The 24,008-nt window shown below is 38.9% G+C and overlaps 1 protein-coding gene across 1 annotated transcript in view; it reads right to left on the reverse strand.

Moving 5' to 3' along the window:
* Positions 1 to 24,008, reverse strand: part of LOC133613774 (FERM, ARHGEF and pleckstrin domain-containing protein 1) — a 197,137-nt gene that overhangs the window by 40,180 nt on the left and 132,949 nt on the right. Inside the window, exons 13-16 of the mRNA XM_061971552.1 lie at positions 23,425 to 23,611; positions 9,294 to 9,481; positions 4,261 to 4,350; positions 1,764 to 1,897 (exon numbers count right to left, since the gene is read on the reverse strand). Of these exons, the coding sequence (XP_061827536.1) occupies positions 1,764 to 1,897; positions 4,261 to 4,350; positions 9,294 to 9,481; positions 23,425 to 23,611 (599 nt within the window). The remainder of the gene's footprint in view (positions 1 to 1,763; positions 1,898 to 4,260; positions 4,351 to 9,293; positions 9,482 to 23,424; positions 23,612 to 24,008) is intronic.

A 24,008-nucleotide genomic window follows, 5' to 3' on the forward strand; every position in this document is an offset into this window, starting at 1 on the left:
ATCATTAAAGAGATCAGACAGCTGAAACCCGGCGACTAGAAAATGTCTGCTTTTATGCAGTATGACAGTTGCCATGGAGACGAAAGCTCCATAAGGGCATGTGGAGGCACCAGGTTAGACCTAAACAAGGTTGCGCTAAAAAAACACAACTGAAAACATTGTTGTTTGTGTGTGTGTGTGTTTGTATGTGTGTGTTCTTGTATTTCTACCGTTCTTGAGACATCAACATTGAAAAGTATCTTCCATATGAGGAGGTGTGAACAAGTGATGACATAAGTCATGGTCCCAATAACATTGCATCTAATAGAGAATGTCTCATTTGCACCCCTGCTGGTGAAATCTATCAAAATGAGGGTGGTCCCAAAAAGGAGGGATTTTTCTAATTGACTGTGTGTCGCTTTTAAAAGTGACCCCCCTCTGGTCAATATGTGTAATAACAAGTGTGTGTAAAAATTTGAAGTGCTCCCCCTTTGTATATAGAGACATACTGTAATACCGGTAACTTGAAATAAATAATGAAGATTAAAAACCAATTAGAAACAAAAAATAAATAAATAAATAAAAGCAGTCTTTTTCTTACAATGTGTCAACTTTTTTCTTTTAAAATTGGGAAGAATTTCTCATTTTCATTTTGTTTCTGTAATATTGCAATATTTTCTCGTAAAATCATTACTTTTTTATGTCAAATTATTACTTTTTTTATGTAGAATTATTACTTTTTAATGCAAAATGGTGACATTTGTCATATTAAATTCAGGCTTATCACAACATTGCCAATTTTTTTGTTGTCCTTGTAAAATAGTGACATTTTTGGAGAATTCCGATTATTATTATAATATTGCCAACATTTTTAAGTTTTCTTAAATAACTAAAACCAGTCTATTTCTTACAATGTGTCAACTTTTTTCTTATAAAAGTGGGAACAATTTCTCATATTCTTTGTGTTTCTGTAATATTGCAATATTTTCTCATAAAATCATTACTTTTTTTGTGTAAAATTATTACTTTTTTTATGTAAAATGGTGACTTTTATCACAATTTTGCCAATTTTTTTAGTTGTTCTTGTAAATTAGTGACATTTTTGGAGTAAAATTGTGACTTTTGTCAAAATTTTGCCAAGTAAAATTCAGATTATTATTATAATATTGCCAACATTTTTAAGTTTTCTTATAAAATTGTGACTTGCCGAGTAAAATTACGACCCTTTTCATAAAATTGCCAAAATGTTAAGCTTATCTTGTAAAATTGGGACTGTTATTGAGTAAAATTCCAACTTTTATCATAATATTGCACAAGTGTTCAGTTCTTGTAAAATTTTGACTTGCGTCGAGTAAAATGACGACTTTTATTATAATACTGCCAAAATTCTAAGGTTTTTTTGTGTGAAATTGTGACCTTTTTCTTGTGAGATTCCAACTCATTTTTCTCAACAAGCTTTTTTATATTTGCATCGTATGTACCGTATTTTTCGGACTATAAGTCGCAGTTTTTTTCATAGTTTGGCTGGGCTCCAGTGCGATTTATATATGTTTTTTTCCTTCTTTATTATGCATTTTCGGCAGGTGCGACTTATACTCCGAAAAATGCGGTATATATTATTAATGTTGTAAATACAAATCTTTATATATCTAGAAAGGGTGGTCCTAAAGAGCATTTTTCAGGGGTCTCAAGAAGGTAACAAATACAAAAGTGTGTGTGTGTGTGTGTGTGTGTGTGTGTGTGTGTGTGTGTGTGTGTGTGTGTGTGTGTGTGTAGAGCCTCACCACAAAGCCAGCCTCTGCTCCACTTCCCTGAGAAAACCTATGTGGAACCTGTGCAGTGGCTCAAAGGTGGAGAAAATTGTGTCCTTGAGAGAGTCCGGAGTGGCCTCATCCTGACCGACGGCATTCTGGAACAACTGAAATACCAAAAAAATAAATAAAAAAATCCACATTTGGGAAACCGAACATTTTAAATGTTATCTCTACACTTTCTGGCCATCTGAATGGAAACATTCCCAATCACAATGAGCACACTGCTACCCTCTCTTGCTTTTGGTGAAAGAATCACTAACCAAGCTCATTCTTATCTGGTGTTTCACGATGTCAGGATGTTGCATTTTATGTGCCCATAAGACACAAAACATCATCATTAAAAGGAGACGAGCTGGGAAAAGGGCTTGAGGAGGGCACCGGTCGTTTGGATGAGAAGGAGTGCGCAGTAAGGAATGAGATGGATTTGAAAGAGATGGTGCACATCGATGGGACATGAGCCAACCCAAATATTTATGAGATAAGGAGGAGTCTTTGCTGGAGATAACAAGATGATAAAAGTGTCAGGGAAGAGAGAAATGATGCATGCTACAAAGAACTGATGATTAAAACATATAGGATATTTTTACAGGCCACACTATTAGGCACACCTGCACAATCTAATAACATAACTAATACAACCTAATTTTATTGTGTTGGTATTTCCCAGCGTGACCACTAATACATTCCCTGTGAAATCTGACTGATGCATAAAGTTTTGGTCAATAAAAACAGAATACAATGATGTGCAAATCCTTTTCAACTTATATTCAATTGAATGGACTGCAAAAACAAGATATTTAATGTTCGAACTCAGAAACTTAATTTTTTTTTTGCAAATAATCATTATGTTTGAATTTAATGACAGCAACACATTGCAAAAAAGTTGTCACAGGGGCATTTTTACCACTGTGTTACACGGCCTTTCCTTTTAACAACACTCAATAAACCTTTGAGAACTGAGGAGACACATTTTTGACGCTTTTCAGGTGGAATTCTTTCCCATTCTTGCTTGATGTACAGCTTAAGTTGTTCAACAGTCCGGGGGTCTCCGTTGTGGTATTTTAGGCTTCATAATGCGCCACATATTTTCAATGGGAGACAGGTCTGGACTACAGGCAGGCCAGTCTAGTACCCGCACTCTTTTACTACGAAGGCACGCTGTTGTAACACGTGGCTTGGCGTTGTCTTGCTGAAATAAGCAGGGGCGTCCATGATAACGCTGCTTGGATGGCAACATATGTTGCTCCAAAACCTGTATGTACCTTTCAGCATTAATAGTGCCTTCACAGATGTGTAAGTTACCCATGTCTTGGGCACTAATACACCCCCATACCATCACAGATGCTGGCTTTTGAACTTTGCAACTAAAACAATCCGGATGGTTCTTTTCCTCTTTGGTCTGGAGGACACGACGTCCACAGTTTCCAAAAACAATTTGAAATGTGGACTCGTCAGACCACAGAACAATTTTCCACTTTGCATCAGTCCATCTTAGATGAGCTCAGGCCCAGCAAAGCCGGCGGCCTTTCTGGGTGTTGTTGATAAATGGCTTTCGCTTTGCATAGTAGAGTTTTAACTTGCACCTACAGATGTAGTGACAAACTGTAGTTACTGACAGTGGTTTTCTGAAGTGTTCCTGAGCCCATGTGGTGATATCCTTTACACACTGATGTCGCTTTTTGATGCAGTATCGCCTGAGGGATCAAAGGTCCGTAATATCATCGCTTACGTGCAGTGATTTCTCCAGATTCTCTGAACCTTTTGATGATGTTACGGACCGTAGATGGTGAAATCCCTAAATTCCTTGCAATAGCTGGTTGAGAAATGTTGTTCTTAAACAATATGCTCAGGCATTTGTTGACAAAGTGGTGACCCTCGCCCCATCCTTGTTTGTGAATGACTGAGCATTTCATGGAAGCTGCTTTTATACCCAATCATGGCACCCACCTGTTCCCAATTAGCCTGTTCACCTGTGGGATGTTCCAAATAAGTGTTTGATGAGCATTCCTCAACTTTTTTTGCCACTTGTGCCAGCTCTTTTGAAACATGTTGCAGGCATCAAATTCCAAATGAGCTAATATTTACAAAAAATAAAGTTTTCCAGTTTGAACGTTAAATATCTTGTCTTTGCAGTCAGATTAATTGAATATAAGTTGAAAAGGATTTGCAAATCATTGTATTCTGTTTTTATTTACCATTTACACAACGTGCCAACGTCACTGGTTTTGGGGTTTGTACATAAAGTGAGCGATAAGCAGGCAAATCTTGTGTAAATCCACTTCTATCTCATTTAACAGAAAGAGTGACACATCAGTGCGGAGAGGATTCGCTTCCGAGTGTGGAGAAGTGTCACTGGCTCTGCCTCAGTGCTCTGCAGCCGAGCAGCTAACCCAAATAATCAATATGTTCTGCTCCAAAGGCCAGCGAGAGTAGAAAAGCGACGTGTTGGCACTCAGCCTCCACTTACCACGGTCACCACCTCCAGGTCTTTCACGTACGTCCTCTCTGTGGTCAGCAGCTCCTTGGCGATAAAGTAGGCTCTGTCTGTGGGAAACCTCTGTAAAAGCATGAAAAACAGCATGTTCAGCAAAGAATACGCAAACGGAGTAACCCGTGGATGGAGTGCACACCACATGAATGGAAATCTTCCAACTGGAAATACTCACGAGGTATTATTTTATTGTTCATACAGTAACATTTTCTACAGCGTATCCTCTTTGGGGTCATGGGTAAGCAGGAGCTTATCTTAGCTGACTTTTGAGCTACATATAGACCAGGGCAATGTTCCCTCTAAGGTGCGCGTCTGTGCAATTGCGCACAGCTCAAGCGTCCTCTGCGCATGGCAAATCTATGCCACGCACAAAATCAAATAAACAAATAAGCACATAACAATTTTCGACACACTGACACGACAGAGAAAACGTTGTCATTGTTCAAATATTGTAACGTCTGTCAAGACGCTTTGAGGAAATGAATTCCATCGATCACTTTACTGAGCAAAACTCTTTATTTTCGGCCATAAACAATAAATCATCATCACCAAAACATAATTAAAAAAAATTATATCTTGCAAAAGTGGTCATTTTCTGCAGTACAAACCAGACCAAAAGCAACTTTGTTATATCAATAGCAGCCGCTCGCTCTTTCTCACTTGCGCCAACACATGCACATATGGCACTTAGCCAGTGATGCGTTTACAGCCACACAAAAAGTTGGACAACTCCAACACCACACATAAAGTGTCATTCCAGGTCGTTACACTATGATTTACCAATCAAATGTGTGCTTATTCTAGTGTCATTTATTAGGAATCTTAATCTATAAATATTAATCATTTTTTACAAACAGGAAGTTGCAGGAATGTACACATGATCCCCTGCTTACATCTTATTGTGCAACATGTGAATGTTTTAATGGGAACTAAATGCAATGTCTGAAAGGGGTACAAACTATTTCCAAAGCAGGACCTCCACCCAGACAAACAATACAAGCACACAGTTCATGAAAAACAATATTTTTTGTTATTGCCTAAACACTTATATTAGAAAATAACCTCCTGGAAATAACTGCTGTCATTTGTTTATAATAATAAGAGAATGTTGTCTGTCTATCTGTGTTGGCCCTGTGGGAACTTGTCCAGGGTGTACCCCGCCTTCCGCCCGAATGCAGCTGAGATAGGCTCCAGCACCCCCCGCGACCCCGAAAGGGACAAGCGGTAGAAAATGGATGGATGGATAGAGATTGAACTTGTTATTTAGTCAGGTTTGGACAGGTGTGCTGCTGGTGTAGCCACAGTGTGCACGTCTGATGTTGCTCACATGGGCTCCACTGAATGCTCGGGGAGTTCTTGCGTTTGCTCACACACATGAAAAATTAGAGGGAACATTGGACCAGGGTCTCCAATACTCATGAGCTACCAAAGACTCACCTCCTGATTTTAAGTAGGTCATCAAAGACTCAAAGAACATTTGCTTCCATTCAATTCAGACATTACGCTTCTACTATAAAGGGGACCTTTGATGAATTTCCTTTTTTTCTGACTTGAAATATTGTTACAATGTTGGATATTTGTGTTAAACAAGCTCGCTTCCATGCAGTTTTAATGTCTCAAAACAGATTTTCACAGATTTACTGATGTTGTGATTGCTCCAAATTCAACCAATCCCTGCAATTTTGTCCAATCCTGCAATTTCCCTTCACATTTTGACCAATCGACATTTTCGGCAATTGAATTTGTCCCAGCAGCACTCAAACGCAAATCAACTGTCTAACCCGGGGGTCAGCAACCGGCAGCTCTTTGGCGGTGCCCTGGCGGCTCCATGGAGTTTTTTCAAAAATGTATGGAAATGGGGAAAAAAATGGGGTGAAAAAGATATTTTTTGTCGTAATATGGTTTCTGTAGGAGGACAAACACGGCACAAACCTTCCTAATTGTTAGAAATCCCACTGTTTAATAAGTTTGTGTTTATGCTTCACTGATGAGAGTATTTGGCGAGTGCAGTTTTGTCCTACTAATTTCCGCATGTAAAACTTTCTCCGACGCTGCCACAGAAAGACGTGTTTTATGCCACTCCTTTGTCCCATTTTGCCCACCAAACGTTTTATGCTGTGCGTGAATGCACAAAGGTGAACTTTGTTGATGTTATTGACTTGTCGGAGTGCTAATCAGGCATATTTGGTCAGTGCATGACTGCAAGCTAATCGATGCTAACATGCTATTTAGGCTAGCTCTATGTACATATTGCATCATTCTGCCTCGTTTGTAGGTATATTTCAGCTCATTTAATTTCCTTTACTTATGTCCTCTGTGTATTTAATTTATATTTGCATGTCTCATGACACATTATCTGTATGTAATATTGGCTGCATTTCTGATAGTTGTTAGTGTGCCATGTTGTTCCAGACCACAGCAAACGTTACCCAGCTTGCAAAGATTGTAATAAATCCAGAAAAAGAAGACAGTCTGGCGTTTCCTTTAACTTGGACACACACAACTATACCTTTGGCCATTCTAAGACAGTCATTTCCAGGAGTTATCTCATCCTCTGAGAAGTTTTACTAATGTTTTCCAATGTTGTAAAAATGTGTAGAATAAATATTACATGTCAACATTTCTGTCACCGAAGATTTGCGTCAGCCTCCGACACATCGTCATTTTGATAGTAGGCTATGGTAGCTAATATAGACACGTATATCATGTGTTGTCTTCATTATAACACTTAAATACTTTTAAAGTCATTTTGATAGTAGGCTAATATAGACACATACATAAGGCTTTTAATTTTTTGCGGCTCCAGACCGATTACTTTCTTTGTATTTGTGGTCCAATACGGACTGTTGCGGAAACCTTTGTCTTTAAGATATACATTTAACAGTTTACATTTTCAAAATATGAATTCCGATACTTGTGGAGGTATCTGTGTGTGGAGGGGTTCATTTGCATCTTAAGAGATCGCCACCACAAACTACCCTTTTGCAGACAAAAATAAGGTTAAAAAGTGACAGCAGAGAGAAAATTACACCAAAGCTTATCCAATAAATACCGAGACCACAAGGAAGTGTTTTAAATGTAGATTAAAATAATCATAGGTCCCCTTTAATGACACATTACCAGACAATATCATTAAGACAATAGCAGCACTGTTTCAGTGGAGATCTGCTTTGAAAATAAAGTACAATTTAAATGTGCATGTCAAAAAAATAAAACACAAATAACTAGGGATGTCCGATAATGGCTTTTTGCCGATATCCGATATTGTCCAACTCTTTAATTACCGATACCAACCAATACCGATATCAACCGATCTATGCAGTCGTGGAATTAACACATTATTATGCCTAATTTGGACAACCAGGTATAGTGAAGATAAAGTACTTTTTAAAAAAATTAATAAAATAAGATAAATAAATTAAAAACATTTTCTTGAATAAAAAAGAAAGTAAAACAATATAAAAACAGTAACATTGAAACTAGTAATTAATGACAATTAGTAAAATGAACTGTTAAAGGTTAGTACTATTAGTGGACCAGCAGCACGCACAATCATGTGTGCTTACGGACTGTATCCCTTGCAGACTGTATTGATATATCCATCCATCCATCCATTTTCTACCGCTTATTCCCTTTGGGGTCGCGGGGGGCGCTGGAGCCTATCTCAGCTACAATCGGGCGGAAGGCGCCCGATTGATATATATTGATATATAATGTAGGAACCAGAATATTAATAACAGAAAGAAACAACCCTTTTGTGTGAATGAGTGTAAATGGGGGAGAAAGGTTTTTTGGGTTGGTGCACTAATTGTAAGTGTATCTTGTGTTTTTTATGTTGATTTAATAAAAAAAAATACAAATAAAAAAAACAATAAAAAAAAAAAACAATACCGATAATAAAAAAAAACGATACCGATAATTTCCTACATTACATTTTAACGCATTTATCATCTCTACTTATTAATGCCTTATTCAGCATGGCCTTATTATAACCCTAACCCTCCTACTCAGTGGCCTAGTGGTTAGAGTGTCCGTCCTGAGATCGGTAGGTTGGGAGTTCAAATCCCGGCCGAGTCATACCAAAGACTATAAAAATGGGACCCATTACCTCCCTGCTTGGCACTCAGCATCAAGGGTTGGAATTGGGGGTTAAATCACCAAAATGATTCCCGGGCGCAGCCACCGCTGCTGCCCACTGCTCCCCTCACCTCCCAGGGGGTGATCAAGGGTGATGGGTCAAATGCAGAGAATAATTTCGCCACACCTAGTGTGTGTGTGACAATCATTGGTACTTTAACTTTAACCCTAACCTTAACCAAATAACTCTAAATTAAGTCTTTGTTTCTTAGAATATGTTCCCCTCGTGTCCAAAAAACTCTAAATTAAGTCTTTGTTACTTAGAATATGTTCCCCATACTAAAGTGTTACCAAAAACATATAACTTTGTCTTGAATTTGAAAAAATTTTTTTTTTTTTAATTTTTCACTAAAGAAGGGTTTGGTGAATGCGCATATGAAACTGGTGGGGTTCGGTACCTCCAACAAGGTTAAGAACCACTGCTCTAAAGGCTTAGTGGCCACATGCGTGGACAGCACCTTTTAGCTCTTATTTCCAAAATTGTGTACACTACTGAATTGGGGTCTTATGACCGCTTATGTGGACACTTATACTGCCATCTGGTGGTGTCAGAAGAGTATAACATACAATGGAATTTGGGGAAAAAAAGTGTAAAAAAAAGAATTAGCATGTCACTAAACATGAAGTACATGTTTGTGTACTTATGGACTAAGTACATCATATCAAAAGATGATCCTTAGTTTTTATTCTAATTAGGGTCCAATAAGCAAAGAGAAATAAAAAAAAAGCATGTAAACAAACTGCTTGGGCCTTAGGAGGTTAAATGACGTGTCGGGCCAGATCTGGGCCTTGAGTTTGACACATGTGATATAGACTTAGTTTCTACGACAGGTACTATTCACAGGGGCTAAAACGGCAACAAAAGCACCAACCTTCCTCCGAACCTCGTCTTCATCATCAGTGCGAATGCTGCAGGCGTCGTTGAGGAGAGGGCTGGTGAGCGGGGACGGCTGGCGAACATCAGGACTGTGACTTCCCACCTCCAAGGACATCTGGCCGTTAAGCAGCCCGTTGGAGTGTCCGGGAGACGTGGACAGGTAGGGACTGTTTGTCAGCGCTCCTGTTAAGAGAGACACCCGGGAAAACTCAGCAAGAATGACAATCCAGGCAAAATGATTTGTTGCTCACTTCCTTAATGAAATCCTATTTGACATGTACTTCGATGCGGCTCATAGAGAAGACTAAGAGACAGTTATTGACAGAAAGTTACGCTCTGATTGTGTCTCGGTTTTCCTCGCCAAAGAGGAAGATGTCTGCCGTTTAGTGGCGAAACATCAGCAGTGACTCACTCTGAAGTCCAGACAACATTGGCAGTCTTTATGCAGCCTACACTGCAAAAAAAGGATTTCATAGCATTTACAGAAACATTAATCTTCACAGTAATCAAAATAGACTGTAACACTACAACTAATGACTTTAAAAATTACGATACTCTTACATTTCCCCGAAATTCACTGTTATTTCACACTATAACTACATACCCCGTTTCCATATGAGTTGGGAAATTGTGTTAGATGTAAATATAAATGGAATACAATGATTTGCAAATCCTTTTCAACCAATATTCAATTGAATGCACTACAAAGACAACATATTTGATTTTGAAACTCATAAACTTTTTTTTTTTGTTGCAAATAATAATTAACTTAGAATTTCATGGGTGCAACACGTGCAAAAGTAGTTGGGAAAGGGCATGTTCACCACTGTGTTACATGGCCTTTCCTTTTAACAACACTCAGTAAACGTTTGGGAACTGAGGAGACACATTTTTTAAGCTTCTCAGGTAGAATTCTTTCCCATTCTTGCTTGATGTACAGCTTAAGTTGTTCAACAGTCCGGGGTCTCCGTTGTGGTATTTTAGGCTTCATAATGCGCCACACATTTTCAATGGGAGACAGGTCTGGACTACAGGCAGGCCAGTCTAGTACCCGCACTCTTTTACTATGAAGCCACGTTGATGTAACACGTGGCTTGGCATTGTCTTGCTGAAATAAGCAGGGGCGTCCATGGTAACGTTGGTTGGATGGCAACATATGTTGCTCCAAAACCTGTATGTACCTTTCAGCATTAATGGCGCCTTCACAGATGTGTAAGTTACCCATGTCTTGGGCACTAATACACCCCCATACCATTACAGATGCTGGCTTTTCAACTTTGCGCCTATAACAATCCGGATGGTTCTTTTCCTCTTTGGACTGGAGGACACAACGTCCACAGTTTCCAAAAACAATTTGAAATGTGGACTCGTCAAACCACAGAACACTTTTCCACTTTGTATCAGTCCATCTTAGATGAGCTCAGGCCCAGCGAAGCCGACGGCGTTTCTGGGTGTTGTTGATACACGGTTTTCGCCTTGCATAGTAGAGTTTTAACTTGCACTTACAGATGTAGCAACCAACTGTAGTTACTGACAGTGGGTTTCTGAAGTGTTCCTGAGCCCATGTGGTGATATCCTTTACACACTGATGTCGCTTGTTGATGCAGTACAGCCTGAGGGATCGAAGGTCACGGGCTTAGCTGCTTACGTGCAGTGATTTCTCCAGATTCTCTGAACCCTTTGATGATATTACGGAGCGTAGATGGTGAAATCCCTAAATTCCTTGCAATAGCTGGTTGAGAAAGGTTTTTCTTAAACTGTTCAACAATTTGCTCATGCATTTGTTGACAAAGTGTTGACCCTCGCCCCATCCTTGTTTGTGAATGACTGAGCATTTCATGGAATCTACTTTTATACCCAATCATGGCACCCACCTGTTCCCAATTTGCCTGTTCACCTGTGGGATGTTCCAAATAAGTGTTTGATGAGCATTCCTCAACTTTATCAGTATTTATTGCCACCTTTCCCAACTTCTTTGTCACGTGTTGCTGGCATCAAATTCTAAAGTTAATGATTATTTGCAAAAAAAAAAAAGGTTTATCAGTTTCAACATCAAATATGTTGTCTTTGTAGCATATTCAACTGAATATGGGTTGAAAATGATTTGCAAATCATTGTATTCCGTTTATATTTACATCTAACACAATTTCCCAACTCATATGGAAACGGGGTTTGTATAATCGTAGTCTTTTGTAATATTGCAACAAATGATTGTAAACTGAAACCAATTAAGGGGAACTGTACACTAATTTGCACACTCTTGTACATTACGTGGCTGCAAACTGTGTGATTGATTAAATTATAATATTACAATTGTTAAGTTACATAATGTTTCTGTAACTGTATTGTAATTACCTATAAAATCCCAGTTCTGCAGTTACAGTAAATGGCTGTGAAATATTTCACCGTAAACTACTGTAAAAGTCATGCAATCATTAGCCAGTAATGTACAATGATGTTTTAGTCTTTACTCACAGGACACAACATTAGGGACAGCTATACTATCTACTGACACCCAAAACATGAGCTAGAATGACGCACAAGTTTAGTTGTATTAGTTACACATTGCAATGCAGACTCACAACACTTTATGTAACTTAATTGTCAAGTGTAGTGTCAATAAACCGAGCATCACAACTACAGTATCTTTATGTCGTGTCGAGTTAGTGAGTGCATGTATCAAAGTACAAAACCCAAAACCAGTGAAGTTGGCACGTTGTGTAAATGGTAAATAAAAACGGAATACAATGATTTGCAAATCCTTTTCAACTTATATTCAATTGAATAGACTGCAAAGACAATATACTTAACGTTCGAACTGGAAAACTTTGTTATTTTATGCAAATGTTAGCTCATTTGGAATTTGATGCATGCAGCATGTTTCCAAAAAGCTGGCACAAGTGGCAAAAAAGACTGAGAAAGTTGAAGAAATGCTCATCAAACACTTATTTGGAACATCCCACAGGTGAACAGGCTAATTGGGAACAGGTGGGTGCCATGATTGGGTATAAAAGCAGCTTCCATGAAATACTCAGTCATTCACAAACACGGATGGGGCGAGGGTCACCACTTTGTGAACAAATGCGCGAGCAAATTGTCCAACAGTTTAAGAACAACATTTCTCAACGAGCAATTGCAAGGAATTTAGGGATTTCACCACCTACGGCCCAAAATGCACATCAAAAGGTTCAGAGAATCTGGAGAAATCACTGCACGTAAGCGATGATATTACGGACCTTCGATCCCTCAGGCGGTACTGCATCAAAAAGCGACATCAGTGTGTAAAGGATATCACCACAAGGGCTCAAGAACACTTCAGAAAACCACTGTCAGTAACTACAGTTGGTCGCTACATCTGTAAGTGCAAGTTAAAACTGAACTATGCAAAGCGAAAGCCTTTATCAACAACACCCAGAAACGCCGCCGGCTTTGCTGGGCCCGAGCTCATCTAAGATGGACTGATACAAAGTGGAAAAGTATTCTGTGGTCTGACGAGTCCACATTTCAAATTGTTTTTGGAAACAGTGGACGTCGTGTCCTCCGGACCAAAGAGGAAAAGAACCATCCAAATTGTTATAGGCGCAAAGTTGAAAAGTCAGCATCTGTGATGGTATGGGGGTGTATTAGTGCCCAAGACATGGGTAACTTACACATCTGTGAAGGCACCATTAATGCTGAAAGGTACATACAGGTTTTGGAGCAACATATGTTGCCATCCAAGCAACGTTATCATGGACGCCCCTGCTTATTTCAGCAAGACAATGCCAAGCCACGTGTTACAACAGCGCGGCTTCGTAGTAAAAGAGTGCGGGTACTAGACTGGCCTGCCTGTAGTCCAGACCTGTGTGGCACATTATGAAGCCTAAAATACCACAATGGAGACCCCTGGACTGTTGAACAACTTAAGCTGTACATCAAGCAAGAATGGGAAAGAATTCCACCTGAGAAGCTTAAAAAATGTGTCTCCTCAGTTCCCAAACGTTTACTGAGTGTTGTTAAAAGGAAAGGCCATGTAACACAGTGGTGAACATGCCCCTGTGACAACTTTTTTGCAATGTGTTGCTTACATTAATGTAAGTTTCTCAGTTCAAACATTAAATATCTTGTCTTTGCAGTCTATTCAATTGAATATAAGTTGAAAAGGATTTGCCATTTATTGTATTCTGTTTTTATTTACGAATTACACACCGTGCCAACTTCACTGGTTTTGGGTTTTGTAAATGCATGCACTCCCAGTATGCTGTGAGACAAATGACTCAACTTTGATCGGGGATTTCCTATAAACACACTGTGGTGAAAAGGAGTAAAAAGGAGTGGAAACCACAAACCACGACAAATCTACAGGAGATTACCAGAAAGATTTGTTTGGTACGCCCTCCAGTCATTCAGGTGAGGAGCCGGCAATACAAAACAAGGGTGCAGTGGCACCTTGCAAAGTCATTTTTATTGACTGTTGTGGAAGATAAAAACATGCAAATGATGAGAAAAGCAGCAAGAAACACAGCAGTGATTGTGTCTGGAGGGAGCGTAGAAAAAAAAGAGGAGTGAATTCCCACGTTTAATGTACAGCTACAAATGTGTGAGAATGACAGATACTTACATTATGGTACATGCAGAACGTAGCCAGGACAGCACAACATGAATAAAAGAACAATCCAGGCAAATATGTGATGATATACGATCCACAGTTCATGTGTCAATCATGCATAGGAGGAAAATGTGCACGAGAAAAGCTTTCCTAAAACTGCAGTGGTCTACTAACAAATGAACAATTCCCACATGTGTGATAACTGACTGTTAGCTGGACCACTGCAAAGATGGAAACATGAAAAGGTCAAAGTCCCGGCATGCAGGTGGAATAGCATATTATTTCACATAAGCACATACAAAAGGAGGAAGAAAAAGGGAAAACAAAAAGAAAGAACAGATTATTGCCATTTTGTTACAGGGTGACAGAGAACATGCAGACAGAAAAGTGTAGCCTTTTTTTTTTTTTTTTTTGCAAAATAAAAAAGTGCTTTGTGTACACTGCAGCTGCAGGTGTACTTTGGTGAATACTGGGATCATGCTCTTAGAGAGTCCAAATTGCGAGCAAGGAGTCTGTCGAGGTTTAACGACACGAGAAAATAACTTTCAGGCCAGCCTCATAGTCACATGGGACACCTCATTAGGTACACCTGCACATTCGACGGGGGAAAAAAAACAAACGTTCCTTCGGTGTAGGGAAATATAGGAATCACTGTAAGCAGCAACTACAATCACAAATATACAGCACAGGCCAAAAGTTAGGACACACTTTCTCCTCATTCAATGCATTTTCTTTATATTCAGATATTTTTTTGCAATTCATCTAAAAAAAATCAGACACATTTTGCACAGGGGCCTACAATTTAGAGGTGCATCCTACTCTCACACAGACACCTGTGCAGAAATGTGATGTTCAGGAGCGCTGTCGTATCAAAAATGCACGAAGATTATAATGCGTTTTTTTGCTTAAGGCTTGAAGAGCGCTATTAATTTGCCATACAGTACAGGCCAAAAGTTTCATTCAATGCATTTTCTTTATTTTCATGACTATTTACATTGTAGATTTTTACTGAAGGCATCAAAACTACGAATGAACACATGTGGAGTTATGTACTTAACAAAAAAAAGGTGAAATAACCATACTTGCCAACCTTGAGACCTCCGATTTCGGGAGGTGGGGGTTGGGGGCGTGGTCGGGGGTGGGGCGGGGCGTGGTTGGGGGCGTGGTTAAGAGGGGAGGAGTATATTGACAGCTAGAATTCACCAAGTCAAGTATTTCATACATATATATATATATATATATATATATATATATATATATATATCTCTACATCCTGAAAATATGCAAACAAAACTGTGTTTGGATAATTGATACTTCAAACTTGCATAAATAAATCTTAAGGAATATAACATAACTTGGCTTCTGAGAGTTTCAAAATGTAATGAATAAAATGCTAAAGTTGTTGATAAACAAGCAATTATTTTAATAATTAAATATGGTCATTTTAAATGAATTGTCATGATCATTTAAAATCAATTATTTCAAACATGTTTATTTTAATGTATAATTCTATGGCTGGATGTAATAAGGAGTCGGGACAAAATACAAAGAAAAATACAATTAATTTTGATGTTTTTAGCAAAATATTGTAACATTTTTTATTTTTTTTTTAATTAATAAATATATTTATTTTTAGGTAAGATAAACATAATAATACAATTTATCTCTAGTCTGGATGATTTAGTTCTTGTCACCCTGTTGTCCTCCCGTCATGAAGAAAGGCTGTCCTCACTCAGGTCTGCATGGAGCTGGAGGGGGGCGTGGCTTCCAGCTCCGGCTGAAAACCGGGAGATTTTCGGGAGAATATTTGTCCCGGGAGGTTTTCGGGAGAGGCGCTGAATTTCGGGAGTCTCCCGGAAAATTCGGGAGGGTTGGCAAGTATGAATAACTGAAAACATGTATATTCTAGTTTCTTCAAAATAGCCACCCTTTGCTCGGATTACTGTTTTGCACACTCTTGGCATTCTCTCCATGAGCTTCAAGCACACCTGTGAAGTGAAAACTATTTCAGTTGACTACACTGCAAAAACTGAAATCAAAGTAAGATTAAATATCTCAAATAAGGGTGATATTTGTTTATTTTCTGTCTGATAAGATAATTCTTCTCACTAAGCAGATTTTATGTTAGAGTGTTTTACTTGTTTTAAGTGTTTTGCTCCTAAATGATCTCAGTAAGATATTACAGTTTGTTGCTGAGATTTTATAACCTATATTGAGTAAAACATGCTTGAAACTAGAATATCAAGTGTTGCAACACTCACAAGTATAAAACTACTTTTTTAAAGTAATAATTTCTTATTTCAAGCATGAAAAAAAAAAATGTCATGACTTTGACACAATTGTGTCTCATAATTAAAACAGATGACAGCCAAATTTGCTGTTTTATTTTCAATGAAACAATAGAAATTACGTACTCATATAGTAGTACCGTTGTTCGTGAGAATATACTTATTTTAAGGTATTTTTGGGTTCATTGAGGTTAGCTAATTTTACTTGTTTTGGAAAGTCTTGACAAGCCAAATTTTCCTGTTCTATTGGCAGATAACTTTGCTTAGTTCAAGTAAAATACCCCTAATTTTTGTATTTTATTCTCTTGTTTTTGAACACTGACTTTTTGCAGTGTACCTCTTGAAGCCCATGGAGAGAATGCCAAGAGTGTGCAAAAGCAGTAATCAGAGCAAAGGGGTGGCTATTTTGAAGAAACTAGAATATAAAACATGTTTTCAGTTATTTCACCTTTTTTTTTGTTAAGTACATAACTCCACATGTGTTCATTCATAGTTTTGATGTGACAATCTACAATGTAAATAGTCATGAAAATAAAGATTGAATGAGAAGGTGTGTCCAAACTTTTGGCCTGTACTGAATGGCAAATTAATAGCGCTCTTCAAGCCTTAAGCAAAACAACGCATTATCATCTTAGTGCATTTTTGATACGACAGCGCTCCTGAACATCACATTTCTGCACAAGTGAGAGTCTGGTGCACCTCTAAATTGTAGGCCCCTGTGCAAAATGTGTCAGATTTTTTTAGATTAATTGCAAAAATATAATGATATGGTGCAACAGTATTTGCACTAAATTAGAGGATACAATAGTCATATGGTGCTCTATTTTTCTCACTGAGAGTTCAGCTTGTCAGTCATCCATTAATATTGTCCTATAAATGCTTTGCCAGTGTACACGACTTACTACCCTACACTGACAACAAACATCACCCCGAGCATAAGGCTCACTTGCAGCTCCAAATGTTTATGTTTTGCACAAGTCATAAGGCATTCAACAAGTCAAACATCTAATATTGTTGCAAGCTGTGTTTGCAGAAAGTGCATTAAAACTCACAAGTCTCGGCAGTACTTTCAATTGCAAGCGAATCAAACATCCAATCTGAACATGGCACTTTTTTTTCCTCACCACAAACATCCTCATGATCACAGAGATGCTGCATTCAGCAGCGATGGGCTTCAGCAAACTACTTTGGAACCTCCAAAGTCAGAACGCTTCTATTTGTTTCTTATTTATAATATTTTGCAGCCAATATTGGGGAATTAAATGGTTCCAGCGTCAAACTGTTGCCATGATGCAAAAACTGTTTTTTAAGCAACTTTATAACATTCTTAACTGCCTATAAAAATGCAACAACACGTTCAAGTGCAAAAAATACTGTATTAAATTATAAATATATTGTATTTAAACAATATAAATTCATAAAATAAATATATCTATATCTTATGAGCTCACCATTAATTTTAAGAACACTTTACGTCAGACCTGGGCAAATTAAGACCTGGGGGCCTTTTTTTTCCGCAAATTTTTGCATGTTCAATTGCTGAAAAATCAGCTTTTCAATCTGTCCCGCCGGACATTCCCAAATAATTTTAGATCTTTAAGATGGAAACTGTTACTGCCATTATGATGTGCAGTGATGTTTTCTAACGGCCGTAAGTCTTCAACTATACTAAGTATTTCAATGGTTGGAATCTGCGCTTTTGCATGATATACTTGTTACTATGGTAATCTAATTACCGTATTTTTCGGAGTATAAGTCGCACCGGAGTATAAGTCGCACCTGCCGAAAATGCATAATAAAGAAGGAAAAAAACATATATGAGTCGCACTATGAAAAAAACTACGACTTATAGTCCGAAAAATAAGGTAGTTACTATGGCAGTGGTTCTTAACCTTGTTGGAGGTACCGAACCCCACCAGTTTCATATGCGCATTCACCGAACCCTTCTTTAGTGAAAAATAAAATGTTTTTTTTTTTCAAATTCAAGACAAAGTTATATGTTTTTGGTAACACTTTAGTATGGGGAACATATTCTATGTAACAAAGACTTAATTTAGAGTTATTTGGACACTCGGGGAACATATTCTAAGTAACAAAGACTCAATTTAGAGTTATTTGGACACTAGGGGAACATATTCTAAGTAACAAAGACTCAATTTAGAGTTATTTGGACACTAGGGGAACATATTCTAAGTAACAAAGACTCAATTTAGAGTTTTTTGGACACGAGGGGAACATTCTAAGTAACAAAGACTTAATTTAGAGTTTTTTGGACACTAGAGGAACATATTCTAAGTAACAAAGACTTAATTTAGAGTTATTTGGTTAGGGCCAGGGTTAGAAGGTTAGGGTTATAATAAGGCCATGCCAAATAAGGCATTAATAAGTACTTAATAATGACTAGTTAAGAGCCAATATGTTACTAATTTTGCATGTTAATAAGCAACTAATTAATGGTGAATATGTTCCCCATACTAAAGTGTTACCATGTTTTTTTACTGGTGCATAAAATGAACCGTGCATGAACATCACCTTGTTCAAAGAACAAAACCAACACAGTACATAAACTCACAACAAATCACACACCTGCAAATCAGTCCCTATCCGTAATACGCCGATAGGGAGAAGTTTGTATTTACACGATGAGTCGGGTGTGTCTTGACCTCAGCCGAACCCCTGAGGGCGACTCACCGAACCCCTAGGGTTCGATCGAACCCAGGTTAAGAACCACTGTACTATGGTCATCTAATTAGTTACTATGGTCATCTAATTAGTTACTATGGTAATCTAAGTCACAGCAGCTCAGACGAGGCACCAAGCAGTGTGGGTGGGGAGCGTTTCCACAGTGTCAGCCCGAGATGTGGGTGTCAGGGACAGACGCAGAAGGAGATTTTTACAACAAAGTTCTAAAGTGTAGTGATATATCAGATACAGTCTTGGTCAAAAGTTGACATACACTTGTAAAGAACATAATGTCATGGCTGTCTTGTGTTTCCAATCATTTCTACAACTCTTATTTTTTTGTGATAGAGTGATTGGAGCACATACTTGTTGGTCACAAAAAAACATTAATGAAGTTGGGTTCTTTTATGAATTTATTAAGGGTCTACTGAAAATGTAACCAAAAGCAATGTTAATATTTGGTTACACGCAATAAGGCGCTTTTGGTAGCCATCCACAAGCTTCTGCTTGAATTTTTGACCACTCCTCTTGACAAAATTGGTGCGGTTCAGCTATATTTGTTGGTTTTCTGACAAGGACTTGTTTCAAATTTAGCTGAACTGCACCAATTTTGTCAAGAGGAGTGGTCAAAAATTCAAGCAGAAGCTTGTGGATGGCTACCAAAAGCACCTTATTGCAGTGAAACTTAAGCAAATACTAACATAGCTGTATGTATACTTTTGACCCAGCACATTTGGTCACATTTTCAGTAGACCCATAATAAATTCATACAAGAACCAAACTTCATGAATGTTTTTTGTGACCAACAAGTATGTGCTCCAATAACTCTATCACAAAGAAATAAGAGTTGTAGAAATTTTTGGAAACTCAAGACAGCCATGATATTATGTTCTTTACAAGTGTATGTAAACTTTTGACCAGGACTGTATATCAGATTGTAGGTGGGGGTTTTTTACCCGTACCTTCATATTTTGCTGTGTTTGTTGCATTTTTCTTGTGTTCCGCTTGATTGTAAAATATGTCCATCAAGAGGGTGTGTGACGTTCATATGTTGTCAATATTCAGTGTTTTATCGTTCACAGTTAATATTGTAAATCCCGCATTCTTTATTTTCATGTACTTTCTGGGTGTCTCATTCAGTAAAAAAATGTTGAATTCCATTCCGTTTTTTAAGGCAGTCTGTCATAACGTTTTTAGCATTCAGAAATCATTGTGAAGTTTTGTATTAGTGTTCCTAAAAATAAATATACCGGCCCCCAGACACTTTTTTTCCCCTCTAAATTTGGCCCCCCGAGTCTAAATAATTGCCCAGGCCTGCTTTACGTTATAACTGTATAAAGTTTTCTGGGTCTACCTGAGCGGTTGGCTTCTTCACTGACTTAAAAATGGAGTATTGTGGTGACCTTTTAAGTTCTATTGCGGAGGAAATAACGCATTAGTTGCTCACTGAGCTGAAGTCCCACAAGACACACTGATGTGTAATATCTTAGAGCAGTGGTTCTTAACCTTGTTGGAGGTACCGAACCCCACCAGTGTTATATGCGCATTCACCGAACCTTTCTTTAGTGAAAAATAAAATGTTTTTTTTTTCCGAATTCAAGACAAAGTTATATGTTTTTGGTAACACTTTAGTATGGGGAACATATTCTAAGTCAGTGTTTTTCAACCTTTTTTGAGCCAAGGCACATTTTTTGCGTTGAAAAAATCCGGGGGCACACCACCAGCAGAAATCATTCAAAATTAAACTCAGTTGACAGTAAAAAGTCGTTGCCGCAATTGTTGGATATGACTTTAAAGCATAAACAACCATGCATCACTATAGCTCTTGTCTCAAAGTACACTGCAAAAACTGAAATCTAAGTAAGATGAAATATCTCAAATAAGGGTGATATTTGCTTATTTTCTGTCTGATAAGATAATTCTTCTCACTAAGCAGATTTTATGTTAGAGTGTTTTACTTGTTTTAAGTGTTTTGCTCCTAAATTATCTCAGTAAGATATTACAGCTTGTTGCTGAGATTTGATGACCTATATTGAGTAAAACATGCTTGAAACTAGAATATCAAGTGTTGCAAAGCTGTGTCATCAACACTCACAAGTATAAAACTACTTTTTTAAAGTAACAATTTCTTATTTCAAGCATGAAAAGAAATTCATGCCTTTGACACAATTGTGTCTCATAATTAAAACAGATGACAGCCAAATGGACTTTGCTGTTTTATTTTCAATGAAACAATAGAAAACACGTACTCATATAGTAGTACAGTTATTATTGGTGATAATATACTTATTTTAAGGTATTTTTGGGTTCATTGAGATTTTACTTGTTTTGGAAAGTCTTGACAAGCCGAATTTTCTTGTTCTATTGGCGGATAATTTTGCTTAGTTCAAATAAAATACCCCTCATTTTTGTATTTTTTTTTCTTGTTTTTGAACACTGACTTTTTGCAGTGTAGGTGTACTGTCACCACCTGTCACATCACGCCCTGACTTATTTGGACTTTCTTGCTGTTTTCCTGTGTGTAGTGTTTTAGTTCTTGTCTTGCGCTCCTATTTTGGTGGCTTTTTCTCTTTTTTTGGGTATTTTCCTGTAGCAGTTTCATGTCTTCCTTTGAGCGATATTTCCCGCATCTACTGTGTTTTTATCCTTCTTTGTGGGGACATTGTTGATTGTCGGGTCATGTTCGGATGTACATTGTAGACGCCGTCTTTGCTCCACAGTAAGTCTTTGCTGTCGTCCAGCATTCTGTTTTTGTTTACTTTGTAGCCAGTTCAGTTTTAGTTTCGTTCTGCATAGCCTTCCCTAAGCTTCAATGCCTTTTCTTAGGGACACTCACCTTTTGTTTATTTTTGGTTTAAGCATTAAACACCTTTTTATCTGCACGCTGCCTCCCGCTGTTTCCGACATCTACAAAGCAATTAGCTACCTGCTGCCACCTACTAATATGGAAGAGTATTACATGGTTACTCTGCCGAGCTCTAGACAGCACCGACACTCAACAACAACACATCATTTGCAGACTATAATTACTGGTTTGCAAAAAATATTTTTTACCCCAAATAGATGAAATTAGATCATCTCCGACAGCACACCAGACTGTATCTCACGGCCGCGGCACAGTGGTTGAAAAACACTGTTCTAAGTAACAAAGACTTAATTTAGAGTTTTTTGGACAGTAGGGGAACATATTCTAAGTAATAAAGACTTAATTTAGAGTTATTTGGTTAGGGTTAGGGTTAGAGGGTTAGGGTAAGCATTAATAAGTACTTAATAATGACTAGTTAAGAGCCAATACGTTACTAATTTGCATGTTAATTAATGGTGAATATGTTCCACATACTAAAGTGTTACCATGTTTTTCTTACTGGTGCACAAAATGAACCGTGCATGAACATCACCTTGTTCAAAGAACAAAACCAACACAGTGCATAAACTCACAACAAATCACACACCTGCAAATCAGTCTGACTTCTGCTGTTGCCGTATCCGTAATACGCCGATAGGGAGAAGTTTTTATTTACACGATGAGTCGGGTGTGTCTCGACCTCCGCCGAACCCCTAAGATTCGATCGAACCCAGGTTAAGAACCACTGTCTTAAAGTCTCGCATGACCTTACTCATGATCGTGATTCAACCTCCCAGATTATTGATGTGCAACTTGTTGGCATTCAACCTCTGAGGTTCCACCGTATGACCTTCGTAAACCCTCTTATGGAGATACTAGCTCGTTTGAGTGCTCTCGTCATCGCTGAAGACGTTGCATCCGTCCTCATCCGCCTCCTCATCCAGTTGGAGGCTACCGAAGGAAAACCTGTTTCTCGGTAAAGGCGAAGTCGCCCCCGCCAGATTCCCAGACATAAGCGGGCTGCCGTCGTCGCCCCTATTGACCTCCACCTCTGACTCACTGGACTCTGAGCCACAGCCGTCGTTCATCTGCACTGCCCCCACGTGTGTTACACCGGTCTGACCCGGGCTACTTTTGCTTGCGCCTGGAGCCGAGAGCCCGTTAGCGAGCATGCGGCGCTGGAGAGCAGCCATCCGCTCAGTGTGAGACAGGACAGGTTGGGATTCTTGCCCGGGCCAGGCTGTTGCCTGGTCCGGGTCGGCGTGATGGCGGTGCTTGGATTTGCGGTGCTTACGAGCGCGATGTGAGCGGCTTGGGGCAGGCTGCAAACTACAATCGTCAAAGCGAGGCGGGACGGTGCCGTAGCCGTTCTGCTCAGCGTGACTGAGGGCGCCTGCAGAATGGAAGGTGTCCATCACAGGACTTTGTGGGCTCACGTAATATTGGACCGCGACCGGACTGCTCCTGTGCTTTTCTCGACTATGTGACCTGTGCAAGGACTGTTTGGTTGGAGCATCGAACGCATGACTTGGTGATGGTTTAGAAGTGCTCACGTGCTGCCTACTAGCCATGACCTCCTCATGGTGGACCTGCACAGGCCCGTTCAAGCTCTCGGTGTCCGACCCGTGCTGAAACACAACTCGCTCCATGTAAGTCGGAGTCCAACCTACAGAGTAATCACTATCTTTATAGCTGCAGTCTTTAACAGCCCAAGAAGATGAACCTGTTGCCAGATGTTCCGGGTGGGCCACCCATGTCGAGTCTCTCGTGTCCTCCTGTGTGGATGGCGATCTGTTGTTCTGGTGAGGAGGGCTCGCTGGGGCTTCGGAGGTTTCCTGGGAATTCACCAGGACGGACTCCTTCCAATGGTGCTGCGAAGCAGAGTCTAGTCTGTCCCCAGTAACACCACTCTGAAGGAGAGAATTCAAACATATCAAGAGTTGAATTATTGATACTAAAAGCTTGTTATTTGATTCAATTATTGAAGTAGTCAGTGGAGTTAATAAAAGGTTGCGATGCACCACAACTTTCTCATGATCTGGTTTAAATTTTGAGTTGTACTCTTCCAAGACGGAGGATAAAAGCTATTTTGATTCACTGTGTGTTGACGATCTTAGGCTATGTCTACACTAAGCCAGATAACCCCTGAAACGAATAATTATTTAGCCTAAGCCCCGTTTCAGCCACACTAAACCACCGTTTAAGGTCCCCCTCCTTGGATAATTTTGTAAACGGGTAAGTGTGCCGTGTATTTCTTGAATCTCCGGCTCTTAGCTTTGTATGGACTCATTGATCTTTTACAAACTG

This window comes from Nerophis lumbriciformis, linkage group LG13 (genome assembly GCF_033978685.3).
Source record: "Nerophis lumbriciformis linkage group LG13, RoL_Nlum_v2.1, whole genome shotgun sequence".
NCBI lineage: Eukaryota > Metazoa > Chordata > Actinopteri > Syngnathiformes > Syngnathidae > Nerophis > Nerophis lumbriciformis.